The 16122-nt window shown below is 40.5% G+C and overlaps 1 protein-coding gene across 3 annotated transcripts in view; it reads right to left on the bottom strand.

Moving 5' to 3' along the window:
* Positions 1-16122, bottom strand: part of HK1 (hexokinase 1) — a 70552-nt gene that overhangs the window by 28774 nt on the left and 25656 nt on the right. The window contains exons 4-8 of one of the 3 annotated variants that reach the window (XM_045023850.1): positions 11755-11874; positions 8379-8474; positions 7076-7175; positions 6801-6984; positions 2646-2801 (exon numbers count right to left, since the gene is read on the bottom strand). In XM_045023850.1, the coding sequence (XP_044879785.1) occupies positions 2646-2801; positions 6801-6984; positions 7076-7175; positions 8379-8474; positions 11755-11874 (656 nt within the window). Of the gene's footprint in view, positions 1-2645; positions 2802-6800; positions 6985-7075; positions 7176-7587; positions 7648-7751; positions 7777-8378; positions 8475-11754; positions 11875-16122 lie in introns of those variants that run through there. The other 2 variants (XM_045023852.1, XM_045023851.1) reach the window with 2 other exon arrangements.

The raw sequence follows: 16122 nt of genomic DNA, 5'->3' as shown, positions 1-16122 counted from the left end.
CTGAGAAGGGTCTTAGAAAAAGCAGTTAAGGGCAATATCAGCCCATGTCAATCTCTCTATTAACTGGACTACAAAATCACAAAGTACAAAACAAGGGAGAGCAAAGCCAAAATAATGTTTGCTAAGAATATACAGCTTTTCAGTCAAGCCCAATGGAAATATACAGTCTATGAAATCATTTCTATCAGTGGTATAATGTAGTTTCAACAATTTTGTTAGCACCAGTTCTGTCAGTACTATTCTGCTCATGAGTATAGATATGTAAAATGCTGGATTACTCACGTATCTATATTTAAGATGCTGTTCATCCCCTCAAAATTTGTTTGCCATTGGGCATTAAGTACATTTTTTGACAGAAAATGTATCACGTCTTAATGAAGATGAGTTTATAAGATTCACCTCCAACAGCGAGCAATTTTGTTCACTGTGCCAGATTGTCTGAGCAAGTCTACTTTCTAGTGACTTTGCCATAATTCAACCACATGTGAAGCCAAACCAAAACTGCGGACAATCATATTTATATTGCTATTGCCAAGTGTTACCTGATAACATGGCATGTACATGTAAGAGCAGGATGGTAAAAAGATATGGAGAAGCCTGTGGAAGCCAGTCATTTGTCACCTCCAAAGCAAAAAGAAAGCAGCAACGCCATTAAAGTTCCTTTGGTTAGTTGCCCCAGGGAACTAGTAAGCATCTCAGCTGTACACCTCTACATGCCTGGAGAAATTAAATTTCTTTATGCCTTGTTGACTTTTTTAAATTATAAACTAATTCACAATTTTGAATGATAAGCAGAGGCCACCATTCAGCAAGCTACTTAAGCATGTGCCTAACTTTGAACACACGAGTAATTCCATACTCACATGCTTTAAATGTCTCCTGAACTGGGGCCAGGGTGAACAGAGATAGCTATAGCTAAGGGTGTCTAAGCGTTTTTCATTCTAAAGCATGTTTTTCAGACTTTTATAACTTTGCCAAACTTTTACCTTTTGTGCTGAAATTTTCTACAGTGGTTCTCACTGATGGTTTTTAAACACCACAAAAGCTTAATTCTCTTCACTCACCTTTCTATTGACTATACATGCACGTGAATGTAAGTTGGATCCATTTTCACTTTTAATGTGGAGTTGCTTATGGAGTATGATGTAGGGAGGTGTGTAGGGAAAGAGGGTTGGCTCCACAGAAGTTGCAGAAATTACTGATTGTTCCCACAATATCGCACCAAAAATTGTAGACCCAAAAATCAGAAACAGATTTTTAAAAATTTGGCTTAAGGAGAGTATTATGCAGTAATACACATTTTTAAAAAATCGGTAGTGAAAGCCATAATTATCAACTGAAAAGGTGCTGACATTGTCACATTCAACACCTCATATTTTACAGGTCAGTGTAATATTTATTGTTCTTTACTGGACAGGATGCTCTGTATACTTTTCACATTTATTTACTTTCTACATGACAGTAATATGGAGATGGGAGGGGGTGTCACAGAAACATTTACTGGTATGCACTAAGCAACGCTTTTAGCAGGTTTAATTACATGGTAGGAGAATATGTTTCTGGTACACCACGGTGGAATACATGGTAGTTGCAATGTTCTAGATAGTAGAGATTAGGTTTTAGTAGAAACACCATCGCCAGACAGGACTTGATAGCACTTCAAAAATATTCACACCTCCACAGGCATGCCGACAGACCATGCGTCACTATCATTCCTACCCCAGAAAGCACAGTGGTTTAGAATGGCAAAGTGCATCAGCACATCGGTATTTCTAGTTTCTATTTTTGACCTCTCATTCCTGAAAGGATGACAGTCAGCAAACTGCCAGATGTGCTGTCAAAAATGCATGATGCCAACACAAACAAGAGGCGGCACTGGTAGCAAACCACTCACTCAGGTAGTCAGGTCTGGGAAAAGGCTCTGCTTGGAAATAGTGGAGTGCACCAGGCAGCAATAGCTATTGATGGCAGTGGTGCTTGAGCTCCCAATGAGATTAATAAATGCCCTTTGAGTTAAAAAAGTGGGTTAGTAAACTGGAGCTTCCATATCAAGTTGGTGAACAGATTTGAAGTCTGATTCTCATATACACTAAGGTCCCCTTTACACCATTCAGGCAACGTAAATGGACTTTAAAGTGGATGCGAATGTAATTACCTTTAAACCAACTTTAAGGTCCCTTCGCACTGCCCAGAGTGGTGTAAAGGGGGTCCTCATGTAAATAAGAATCAGATCCTAGATCTAATTTTATACTTAAGTTTTAGGTTCATTTGAGATCAACGTCCCACCTTCACTTTACACATTTGGCAATTGCGACCCAGAACTCTAAGTGTAGGAACATTAACCAATAGGTTAGACTAAATACATTTATAGTCTACTGCTATTGGACACACTACTTGTTCACACTGCAGTAAGAAAGCGGCTGTTTGCAACAGCTCATCTAAGAGCCCGCCCTGAAGCTCCTTGTTCACACAGCAGCCATCAAGATTATTATATCCCACTTTCCTAGCCACTGCCAAATAAAAAAGAGGCAGCAAAGAATTAAGAAAGGAAGAGGTGGCCACAAAACTGCAACATGTGCTGATGCCTTTACAAATCCCAGAAAGAAAAAAGGAGAGAGAAAGAAAGCAAGAAATGAGTTGCTCACTTTTCTATGGCAGACACATGTTTCGTTTCAAATTTTCCTTTGGTTAAAAGCTCTGGAGTGATTCGCCCCTCAAACAGTAGCCCCTCTTTGGCCATCTTTACAAGGATAAGCCTGACCAGCTCACCCATGTACAGTCCGCTGACCATCTTCTCGAACCTGTAACAACAACAAAAAAAACACACAAGTTAAAAGTTTTCACAGTGAACTCTCAGATTTAGACTTTTTATCTAAAGTTCAGAAGTAAGTCACCTTGGATGCTTTTCGACCTCCCATCTTTTCTGCTAAGCAGAATATGGTTTCCCCTCTATTTGCTACAACTCTGGCAATATCATTTATTGAATTAAGACCGTTCAAATATGCAACAGACACAGGATCAAAGTTCTGAGTGAAAAGTGCCCTCATTATACAGAGAAACCTCAGAGAGGCCAAAAACGCATCTGCAAATAATGGTGGGTGAAATTCTGTCACTTAGATGGTTAAGTACAGTACCTGATTTGCATCTATAAGTCACCTGCTTGATCTATAATGCTTAGTGGTATGGTACGGTATGGTCTGCACCTGCAAATACATGCAAAAGTAGAACTGGTCTTGCTAGAAGAGAAGCTGGGCTAAGGTCCGGCTGAAAATCTGGTCCGTTAAATACATAAATGCCCCCACCATATGACAATAAGAATTTTTGAGTCAAGTAATAGTTCTGAAAATAGCACTAATAATGTCACTGGAGAACATTCAAAAGGAAACTCAATAATTTCTTACATACAAATATTAGTTTCAGGCCTTTATCCACTTGTCTGCTCTGCAACAGACCAAGTAGGAAAAGCCAAAAGACGGACAGTGCTGCCTAACATACTAGTTTCTTTCCTTTTCAAATAAGAAGTCACTTTTCTTGAAAAGTGGCAAGTGCCACTGCTACACAGAGGTTGCAGCAGCTGTCAGGGAAAAGTAATAAATGTAACCAAATACCCCATTTTACATATAAACTTAATCTCCCCTTCTTACTGAAATGCACAAAAACAGCTCAGAATGTAAATCTGAAGATGCTTCGGTAACATGACATGTTGACTGTGAACTTTCCACTGCGCTCTGGTATTTATGCTAGTCTATGGAAGGGACATGTCCCCACCACAACTTGGTAAAATCTTACTGCTGCCCCACTCAGTGCACTCGTGCATACTCGTCACCTGATCCCAACTAACTTTTGGATGCAGTTGCATATATGACCCAGTGTGTGTACACTGTAAAAGACAAAAAAAATGTCGAGAACCACCAAGAGCAGAAGTTCCAAAGGCAACATCTGAACACATCAGCAGAACAGCCAAGGAGGATCAGGATTCAGGATAGGTAGTGCTGGCTAACTTTGGACTCTTAATGCAGGAAATACTACTAAATTAGAGCTGACAAGAAACAGTCAGCACAACATCTGATGATACTGAGGATAAGCACTGTCAGCAAAGGTGAGACAAAAGCAAGGTGAAGGATTCAGACAAGATTCAGGGTAAAGTAGCAGCAGGGGGTGCTAACAGAACCTCACAAAATCGTCATGAAAAGGTACCTGTTCAGGCAGTGTCTACTCATCCAACCTTACCAGCATGATAATTCAGATAATGAACAAGCTAATATGATTTTATTTTAAATTAGCTGCCTCAGACAAGACTGGGCAAACAGAATTTCACAAGGTTGTGGTGATACAGGCTGACTGCAGGAAATTAGACTGAACTGAAACTGACAAGTAAAGTCAACATCAGCAACAATGATATCCATAACTCATGCTATGTCTCCACTTCAAACGCTGCAGCTGCACTGCTGCAGCTGCGCCACTGAAGTGCTTCAGTGTAGATGCTTACTACAGTGACTGGAGGGGTTCTCCTGCTGCTGCAGGTAATCCACCTCTTCAAGAGGCGGTAGAATTCTTCCACTGACCTAGCACCATTTATACTGGGGGTTAGGTTGACTTAACTACATCTCTCAGGGGTGTGGATTTTTCACATCCATGAGAGATGTAACTGTGCCAATGTAATTTTGCAGAGCAGCCCAGCCCTCAGACAAAATCCTGCACCTCAAGCTCACTGGGAAGTTACCCTTTCCAATGGCCTACAGGATAGTTTTGAAGTAAAGAGAAAACTAACTGGGTTTTATGTGATCCAGTTAAAATACTGATCTGAGTAGCTTTAAACAAAATCACAGAGGCAGATTTTACTGAACTCTCACTGTACTCTTCTAGCAAAGAGACAAGTGCTTCTTCATTCCCCTTTTTAACTATTGTTTTATAACCCTTCCAAGTGCATGGCAGTATGCAAAATGTTTCTCTAACTTCTTAAGCCTAGACTAAGTACCAACTATCAAAACAGAAATTTATAAATATTCTTCCATATGAAACCAAATAACTTAGGAGTCATTCTAATTAACTTTAGCACATTAGCCAGCATTCTATACCAAGTATTGTACTGTAACAGGGCTGTTTAATACTGTAAAATGGACTCCTTCAGTGATCACTGAGACAAGCCTGGAAAATGAACATGCCAAGACAGAAATAAAGTACTATACCCATTATTATTTATCAAGGACCAACCCTGACAATATTGCTATTACCAAGGGGGTAGTAAAATGAATGAATAGTCTATTCCAGTAACAAACTCTCAAACAATCAGGCTGGACGGAGTGCTGTAACCACACCCAGCCCGTCTAGTAAAGCTACTTGGGTGGGTGCGCACACGCGTGTTTACAAAGAATCCTATTGCCTGAGATTTTTCCATCTGGACCAAACCACGATCAGTTCTGAGAACCAAAAGACCGTGCAGTAATGAAAGGGAGGAAAGGCATGGCTTTGTGGTAGAGGGCTTCCAGGCTACAGTACAGGGGAATCAGAGATATTCCTGACTAAAAATGATGCTGAATACAACATCAGTCTCAGGCAGTGATTTCACAGGTGGTAACAAAAGTTCAGTGGATGGAGTGTCCCCTCCTCCTTTTCTATGGTTCACAAACATGCAGTGCTAAACCTCCCTTAGCCCCCCTGCTCAATGGGCATATTATCAGCTAGCTCCAGTGCCCCTGCTCAATGGGCATATATAGCTAGCTCCAGTGCCTCCACCTACTGCAGTCCCCATCTTAAATTAATTACCAGATAGTAAAACAGAGCTATCTTGCTTCCCTCTGCCCAGTTCAGACAGCCCACATTTGTTTTACGAACCATGACCCAAATCCTCTGCTGCTCCCAGTCTCTCCTGGGAGTCATAACCAGCTGGGCAAGTTTAGAGCAGCCAGCAGGCAGCAATAAATTCCAGCAGGAAAGCTGTAAATCCAGCCCGAAGATCAGAGAGACATCAAAAGCTAAAAGACCTTAGAGCCAGACAAAGTACAACTTGATTTGTTCTCCTTCACCAACCTAGACTCACCGAAATTCTCACATCCTGCTGCAGAGAGGTGATTTACATGGGACAAAGGTTCAAGAGCCTGCTGAAGGTGCAGGAAGTTTGAAAGGGAAAACAGTTATATGGGATAAGCCATATACCTGTGAGAAGAGAGGTGGTGTTGGGGACGGAGAAGAAAAAAAAAAATCACTGGTTTCACTGAGAGCTCTCAGTACAAGATATTTAAATTCATTGGAGTCAAAGCACAGCAGCAAGTGCCTGAGTTTTTGGGCCTGTAAACCAAACTTTAACAGGTTAACGGTGTGGTGAAGTGGGAATTTGGGCCTACTGAAGTATTAAGGGAAGAAAGGAGTTGAGACCTGTTGGAAGTTCACAGCAAGGGAAGAGGAAAAAAGGGGAATTTGCTTGGAAACTTCTGGATTGGAAAAGAATGAGGCCCAATCTTATTGAAGACCTGTGATGGTGAGGACAGCCAGTGTAAGAGCAGGACTTTAGAATAAAAAGGCTTTGGATCAATTCACTTGAGCCACAGGCAAGAGTCCAGGGGTGTGTGGGGGGGTTATATTTCCATTTTGTCCATCCCTCAGTAAGATCTCAAAGTTTCCCCCGGCCTATGGTTTGTAGACTACAAGGTGGAATAGTTTTAAATGTGACAGACTTCACAGGGCTGCTTCCCATAATTGCCTCACTAAATTGCCTAATCCTGAGATTGCTCTACTATTAGTTTATAGATTAGTCTCAATCATTTTGTGCCACTAAATAAGCAAATGAAAGTCTCACTTACAGTTGTTTTCCAGGATTGAGGGATCCACGGTCAATCTCCCTGTCAAACTCAGTTCTGATATCTTCTAGTGACCCATCATCTCCAAAGGCTCCCCACTCAGTGTTAATGCACATCCTCCCCTCATCACCTTCCACCAAATCAATATGCCTCATTTCTTCCATGTAGCAGGCATTTGTGCCAGTACCTTTAGGAAAAGATACTAGCAGATATTAACAAAACAAGCCAACAAAAACCAAAATGCAATATGTCCACTGTAGCAAAGGAATGAATGTCACCTATAATCAAGCCAACTTCACAACGCTGGTCATCAAACCCACAGGTCATCATTGTTCCTACTGTGTCATTTACAACAGCCATGATGTCTGCATCATAGTCCTGAAGGACAAAACAGAATTTTACTTATATCACACACTTTCCTTAAAAAAAAAAAATTTAATATCAATACGTCAATGTAAAATGTCACTGACCATAGAACTTTGAAAAACATTATATTTAAAGACAACTCTGCTTATACCAATCAATTTCTCTATTACTACAGATACAATATTTGCTTGTAAACAGGAATTTTGTTAGTAAGAAATCACCCCTACTCTTCCTATTGTCCATCTGCAGTCACAATCTTGCGTTGGTAATAAAGTTTATTTGGAGAAGATTGCAAGAGCACTAGAAGCAGATTAATGTTCCAGGTGAAGAATAAGTAACAGTAACAGAGTAATTCCTAAGGAATCAAGATTCATCTTAATATAAAGTCTCTAGTAACTGAAAAGCAGAGATCAAATTGTCTTACAATAGAATGTTTTGCTAAGTTTTTCTTGAGGAGTCCGTGAGTCTCCAAGAGTCCTTTTGAATGTCTGATGTAAAGATTTCTTTAATTAATATTAATTGAAAACTTTGAGTAAAGATTTTAATGTATGCATGTAATCGGTAAATAATAAAATAAAAAGAATTTACCAAAATTACATAAAAATCAAACCATTTCCATTAATCAGTTAATTTGGGGTGTTATTTATCTTTCCCAAAGTCTGAAAAAGTAACTGATTACATAGTGGCATGTCTTAGTGAAGATAAAATCAACTCAAAGGTTTTCCTGCTGCTGAAATAGAACAAAAAGTGTCCAGTTCCAACAGAGAGTTCCATTTTCAGACCAAGTCACACTTTATGACATCAACAGGCTCACCTGATTGTAATAGTCATATGATCTGTAAGTAGTTGCTCAGGAAGAGAATTTACAGAGCTACAGGGTGACCTTGCTAGAGAACTAGCATGGTGATACATGTAATTTCACATTTAACGAGAGTGATAACATTACTTGAGCTTTCAGGTTAACTATTGTGAGACACAGTAACTTAATTTGCTTCATGGGACAAATGGTGTTATGATGAGATGTGTAACCTTATTAAAGTTGTTGTAAATTTCACATAGTAACTATGAAATTATTCTGTTTCCCCACTGTATATCACATTACGGACTCTAGAAAATCTCTCTCTGTCTGTGTGTGTAAAAAACACACACAGATATTTTCTAGAGCCCATAATGTGATATGCATATGCATGTATGTAAAAGACTAAACAAATTTACCCCACGTTTCTTGATTGCCTTGTTGAGCAGCTTTACTACATCTGCTCCCTCAACTCCACTTGCTTTGAAGCGTTTTGTCCAGGTTATCAGAACACCCTAATGAAAAAGGAGAGTAATATTAAGTACAATATTAAACCAAAAACACAAAAAGATTATCTTTTTCTCTAAAACAAAACATTAGCACTCCAAATGAATCTACAAATCCCTGGGTTTGGATGGTCAATCTTTTTCCCCCACAATGCCATCTTAATCTGATGCGACTGGCAGTCTTTGTTTCTTACTATAGCAGGTTGAAAAATGGGGAAAGTTTTTCATCAAAGATCTTGTGTGAGAGAAAGAGTGAGACAGCGTGGCTGAAGTTTCAAATTTTCTACCAGCTCCACTGATTATTATTGTTCCTGAATGGTTTGCTTCTCTAAGACCCATTCGGTTTCCCATTTCTCCCGTTAAGGAACTGGGACCCTGCAGTTCCTAAAGAGGCTTCATGTGGAGGGAAAGAGAAAGACTAGATCAGTGGAGATGGTGCCAGGAATCAGACTGGTCTGCATCCGTCATCACTGATTCGCATCAGGAGGGAGAGAGGAGGATGAGCATCTTGCAATTGTAAAGAAAATGTTCTTCAACTGAAATATTAGAAATGTGGCAAGGGTTAAAAACAATTTTTTAAAAGGTAATGGGCTAAAATATTTTCAGAAAGCTAAATATGCACGGATCAATTATAAATTTTAAAAAAATCACAAATGACTATGCTAAAAAATCATTTAGAAACACAATATGCAAGGGTTACTTAGAAAGAAAAGCCTTAAAACAATAAGGGTTAAAATAATTTACACATTGAAAAGGAATGGACTCAAGAGGAATAAAAAAAAATAAGAAAAAAGGCAAGGGTTAAAAATAAAATATTAAACAGAATTAAGCAAGAATAAGGTATAAAATACATAGATACATTTGAATAAATGTTAGGGTTAAATTATTTAACAATGGACAATTGTCTAGGCTCAATAAATAATCAAGGCGGTGATGGCTAAGTATGGGATAAAGTAACAAAAGTGGTAATGAAGCAAGAATCAAATAAATAATAATAATAATAATAATAACAACAACCACCCCTCCCTTGTATTGCATTCCCTAACCCATCACCTTGTCTGCAATTGCATTAATTAGACTGTAAGCTCTCCTGGGTAAGAACCATGTCTAATTTTTTGTATCTGGATGGCGCCTAGCTCACTTTGGGGCATTCAATGAATAAATAATAAATAATAATGAAAGGAAGGAAGGAGACAAGAGCTGCTGATCAACAGAAGAGAAAAGAAGATACAAATTAGCACCATTTAATTTCCCCTCTCTCTCACATGCCCAAGCTATCCAGGCTTTTATAACAGCACCCAACACAGCAGAGTCTGAGTGCCTTCCAAAGAGTTAAAATACAATCTACAAATGGCCTGTGATCTAATACTCCTGCATGTTTGCAAGGTTCTCCTCTTAAAAGCTGGCTACCACTTCTTCCTATAAATTCTTTCAGAAGGTTAATTTTTCTCCCCTCAAAATTGGACAGTATTTATTTCAGTGGATACAGGAGAAAGGTTTCTCGTTGTGGCTCTGCTTACATCAGTGCTCTTTTCACAGCAAGATGTATAGTCTGTCTCTAACTCCTAAATAATTGCTCTTGCCCACAAGTCATTAAGGAACCTGTGTGACTTAGGGAGCCGTTGGTGCCAACAGCAGAGGGCACAGGGATGCATAAGGGTTACAGAGATCAGTAGTGAGGTGTCTCAGAATCCTAAGAAGCATCACAACCTGCGACAAAATCCTCCAGAACCCAAGTAAATGGGCCTCCACGTGAGTGCAGGGGTCCAGCCTTGCATATTCCAATGCAAGACCACAGCCTGTAAGTATACGCTCCTCAGTTCTTGTTCAGGTACTCTGTTCTCGGACTCGAACTATACAGCACCATGTACAACACTATATAAATAATCCCACCACCCTCCGCCCTTCTGTTGTGTCTCATGGGTTATACATTCCTACTATCCATTTTATTCAGTGCCTTGCCGGGGGAAGCACTGAATATACAGTTGACATTTCTCAAGCTCAGATACTATCCATGGGACTCTTCAGTCACATGCCTGCTTCTAATTCTCATTTGATGATTGACATAGGATACAGCTTGATGCAGTTGCTTCTTTTATTGACAGGCTTCCAGCTGCTGTTTGAACTCCATAAACCCCTTAAAGCCTGCTCTCATTACAAGGACATTATCTGGAAAAGTATATTCCTTCTGGACCTTCTAATTATACCTAAACTCAGAGACTAAATGATCCTCTGCCTGCCAGCACAGGCCCCATTCTGCGATGTGAAATGCACTATGAATATTAAAAGTAGGGCAATTTCCATCCAAAGAGCTCTTAAAAACATTAGTGAATAACCTTCACAACAACAGCCCTGAGAGATAAATATTATCCCCATTTTACAGATTGGGGACATACACAGGAAGGGTAAATTACTTGCCCAAGGTCACACATTGAGACCAAGTCTACACTACAAACTTCTGCTGGAACCTCCACATCCATGAGGGATATGACAAGATGTGTGATTTGTTGTATTCTCCATAACATTTAGCCCCTTAGAACTAGTACTGATGTCATGTTTAGAATATTGAAGGCCTATCAATATGTGCACTCTCATTGCTTCTTAGTACACGGTTTCTATAGCAATACTGTATTAGCAAGTCGCTGAGTCTTTCTACTTATCTGAAGTAAAAGATGGGAAATAATACAGAAATACAATACTGCAGAGCACTCTGTGGTTCAGGGAATCACATAACAACCATTATGCATTCAGAGTAACAACACAACCAGACAGATTTCATTTTGTAGCCATGTTTGTTTTTGGGTTTTTTTTGTTTTTGTTTTTGTTTTTTCAATCTAGTGGTCTGATTCTCGGCAGTGCTGAGCACCTCACGCTCCAGTTTTTGCTCAAAGAGAGCTAAGAGTGCTCACTACCTCTCAAGATTAGGTCCTAAATTAGGACCCATTTCTGCAATTTTTACTCACAATGAGTAAGTGCTAGTCAGTATGAGCAAGCATTGGTGAATTGGGCCCTCAAAATTATAACCTGTATACTATACTATACTTTAAATTAAAGCATCATCAATCAATCAAAATGTTAACACAAAATAGTAAAAACTGTTCATTTGTTAAAAAGCATTATTAAATAATTTTGAGATGAAGTATTACAATGAAATATACAATAATTGATTCTTACACTGAAAGTCAGGCCAGCTAGAATACTGCTTGTTTGCTGACACGGAGGAGAGGAGGGAAGGGTTAATAGCACAGTGTCTCTGCTGTACATTAATAAAATTTTGAAATATTCTTACCTCATCTAGCTTGGATTGTCTACATGGGAAAGAAAATGTAAACCCAACTGGCAATTTCTTGTCCTTGATTTGTTGCTTCTCCATGAAATCTCCCAGGCATTCAGCAACATGATCAAAGAGCTGTAAGAAAAAGAGGAACATAAAACGACACTAGTCAGAAAGACAGTTTTAAGAAAAAAATATGCCTTGACCCTCACAAGAAACACTAGAAAGAATTAAAGTGACTATTATAAACAACCAATTCCAAATTTAGAGAGACATTTTCCGTGTCATTTAGAACTGATAACATGTTAAAATTAAGGCAACATAAATACTTCAATATTTAATAAGGAAAAGAAATTGTTCTTTTAGCAAATTCTACTTAACTTATTTTTCCACCGCCCTTTAAAAAATGCAAAACCTAAAATGATGGTAAGTGCCTCTTTAGCATATTATAACACATCTATTAATAATTTGAGGAAACAAAAAATCAGTTTCTTTTAAGAGATTATTAATAATATATTATGAAAATGCAGCTACCTGAAAGGGCTTATATTTGGTGTTTGATCATACAAGAAGCTGACCCAGCAAATCAATACAAGCTTAGCTTTAAGCAGGTAAAACAATCGTATTAGTCAGTTAAAATATTCATATTCCTTGAAGTGTTGCTAGATTGAGACCATAAAGAGAAGAACCTTGCAGGACTGAACCCTTGAGTAACATCATCTAATTTAAAAAAAAAAAAATGTATGAAAAAAACAGATTTTTAAAATACCGCACATGCTTCAAGGGACAAACATCGATGGAAACACAATTTTTAAAATGCGAAGCTACGCAGGCAGGGTACATTCTGTGAACTGACTAAATCTCCAGTACTGTAGCATCTTAGATGTGACAAGCACTACAGCATTACTGCAGACCAATGAGAAAAGCCAGGACAGCACAGCAAGACAAGATGGCCAGGGCAGACAACACTAGAAAACCTCTCTTTCCCCCCTTAGTGGGGTTCTTACTCTGATAGTTCAACTCTCCAATCTCAAACCAGGTAACACCCAAAGCACTTCATAGGCTTTTCAAAATAAAAAGCACTGGTGCTCCAGTCTGGCTTGAGCATACCCATACACCCGCTCCCTGTGCTGCAAAACAGGCCAGTGACTGATGCTCCATCTTTTAACAGATCTCTCCTTTTCAGATGACACCTAACAAGAGAGCCCAGAACACTATCAGTGGCCAAACTCCATCTGCACGCTGAAATGATTAGCCGACCGTATCAGTGGTCAGTCAGTTACAAAGAGGATATTATGAACTTTATTGGTTCGAGTGTCATTTTCTGCAGCAGCAATGATATCAGCAAACAAATCTACATCTAATACAATGGCTTAGCTGCTAAAATGACAGTCATTTGGGACTGCTAGCCAGGATGCAGGACACCATAAATGAACATTCAGGTTTGTTTGTCCCAGAAAAAGCCAGAAAAATAGGAGTAGATGGGCTGAAAGAGGTGCAGCATTAATGAAAGCGGCTCTGGAAGCTTTAACTTACACTGGGCTTTTTTGAGGGGATAGCAGGTGACACTTGCCGTTGCCATTTTCATCCCCACCCTTGGCGTTACTCGCTCATTCTTGTGGCTCCTGCGGCTATTTACTTCTGGGTTTAGTGACATCAGAGTGTGTGTGTGTGTATGTGTGTGTGTGTGATCACTCTTCAATTACTATGAAACCTCCAGTTATATCATCAAACACACAGTCTACTAAGGACCATTGCACCAGCCACAGTGACTAACTATACAGCACTACACAAAGCATACCACAGGGCTGACTTAAGCCCCTTGGATTGAACTGTAAAAAATACATTCATATCTACCAGTACAAAAGGCTGGCTGTGCCTCAAGTTGACCTATAACAAATCTCTCTCCTTGTACCAGCTGATTATATTTCTTTCACGTTGTGACTCAAACATTGTGACACAAACCTAGAAAAATACCAGCATTCTAGGGCTACTGACAGACTACAAAATAGCCTTTTTATCACTCATGGGTTGCCATGTACTTACCTAGCTCTAATCAAAATAATTTACAAGATCCCACAATGATAGAGGAAATATTACAGACAGCAGCAAATACGAAACTTAAAAGGGGTTTTTTGTTTTAAAAAAACAAGACTAAAAAGTGGTTTACATGACATTTCTACTTACTAGACCAGTGGTTCTCAAACTTGTTCCGCCGCTTGCGCAGGGAAAGCCCCTGGTGGGCCGGGACGGTTTGTGTAGCTGCCGCATCCGCAGGTTTGGCCAATCGCGGCTCCCAGTGGCCGCGGTTCGCTGCTCCAGGCCAATGGGAGCTGCTGGAAGCGGCGCAGGCTGAGAGACATACTGGCCCCCGCTTCCAGCAGCTCCCATTGGCCTGGAGCAGCGAACCGCAGCCACTGGGAGCCACAATCGGCCGAACCTGTGGACGCGGCAGCTACACAAACCGTCCCGGCCCACCAGGGGCTTTCCCTGCACAAGCGGTGGAACAAGTTTGGGAACCACTGGATTAAACTAAAATAAGAGCTAATCTGATTAAGCATTACTATGGTAATTTCAGAGAGGAAACTGCAATTTATAGTCTTTTGCAATTGAGAACACCAGTACCCTCATATACAACTAGAAAGTGAAGGAAATCAAAGAGGCTTCACTTTTGTAACATCATGCTCAGCGGTCCAAATGAGAGATAAAAAGTTATAAAAAGAGGAATTATAATTAAACAAAAAGTATGACAGTTCATATAAAATGAGTTGTTACAGTAATAATACATTATACATCTATATAGTGTCTTCCAAGTAGAAGTGCTTTGCAAACTACACATGCCACCACTAAAATGTTGCCCCACTAGGGTTAAAGGTGACAGTCAGATGAACAACAAACAGAAAGCCCATTAAATTACTGTCCAGGAAGAGGAAATTTTAGCCAAGGACACTGGTGCAAACTTAGGGTGAACAGGTGTCTGGTTTTCGGCCAGAACACCCCATTGAAAAGGGATCCTGGCAGCATCACTGAGCAGGCCGTTGATTGTCCGGTCGTCGACACTGCACAGCCAGAATGTCCCCCCTCTGGCTCCTACCCGTAGGGGCAGCCAGGGGGATCCGCACGCTGCCCCCACCCAAACACCACCCCCATAGCTTGCATTGGCTGGGAACTGCAGCCAATGGGAGCTGTGGGGGCAGCGCCTGCGGAAAGGGCAGTTCACAGAGCCGCCTGGTCGTGCCTCTGCGTAAGAGCCGGAGGGGGGACATGCTGCTGCTTCCGGGAACTGCTTGAGGTAAGCACTGCCCGGACCCTGCACTCCTGAGCTCCCCTCCTCCATGCTCCAACCCTCTGTCCCAGCCCTGATCCCCCTCCTGCCCTCTGAACCCCTTGATCCCAGCCCAGAGTCCCCTCCTACATCCCAAACCCCTCATACTTAGCCCCACCCCAGATCCCACACCCCCAGCAGAAGCCCTCGCATACCCCCAGACACCAACTTCCTGCCCAGAGCCCCCTCCCACACTCTGAACCCCTCAGCCCCAGCCAGTGAAAATGAGTGAGGGTGGGGAGAACGAGCGACAGAGGGAGGGGGAATGGAGTGAGAAGGAGCGGGGCCTCGGAGGAGGGGCAGGGCAGGGCAAGGGTATTCAGTTTTGTGCAAGTAGAAAGTTGGCAGCCCTATGTCAACTCCTGCTCTCAGGCAAACAGCCAGGGCCACCAGGAGGAGACAGGCCCTGCTTTTTAAATTCTAATTTAAAAAGATCCCCTACTGTAGACGGTGAGTTTTGTGGAACTCCGTGCATTGTCTTGGAGAAGATGAAGGACAACCTAACAGGATTTAAACCTGTGGTTCCAAGAAGTATAGATATATCGTATATGATGGTTAGACTGCTAAACTATCCACCCTCACTCAATGCCTGAGTGAGCTGAAACCACAAAACATGCACCAATGACTCAAAGCATATCTTTACAGCATAAGAGGTATTTTAATACATAAAAACTAGACAGGCAAATCAAGTGAATTAACTAGCTATTAGCTATGCTTTTATGAGTATGAAAGCACAGTCAGGAGTGTCTTTAATTTATATTATACAGGCTTACTGTACCAGGTTAAAAAAACTAAACTAACGAACTATAGGAGAGAGAAATTGATTGTTAGGCAGAGTAATAAAGCGAGAGATACATGCTTACAATTTTTGCTACCATCTTTATTTACTACTGATTTTATTATTTTTTTCTTAAGTGTCCCTGTGACTCATACACAAGTCCTCCTAAGGATTCATTTGGCTGGAAGTTTGCAAATTGATATTTTTAAGGGTTAATGTCTAATTGGAAGGAATTTACAGATCTGATAGAGTAAATTCAGGAGGAAGGAACCCAGCAGAA

The sequence above is a fragment of the Mauremys mutica genome, chromosome 7 (genome assembly GCF_020497125.1).
Source record: "Mauremys mutica isolate MM-2020 ecotype Southern chromosome 7, ASM2049712v1, whole genome shotgun sequence".
Taxonomy (NCBI): Eukaryota; Metazoa; Chordata; order Testudines; family Geoemydidae; genus Mauremys; species Mauremys mutica.
The sequence above is the reverse complement of the archived record's forward strand: the minus strand, read 5'-3'. Positions and strand labels throughout refer to the sequence as shown.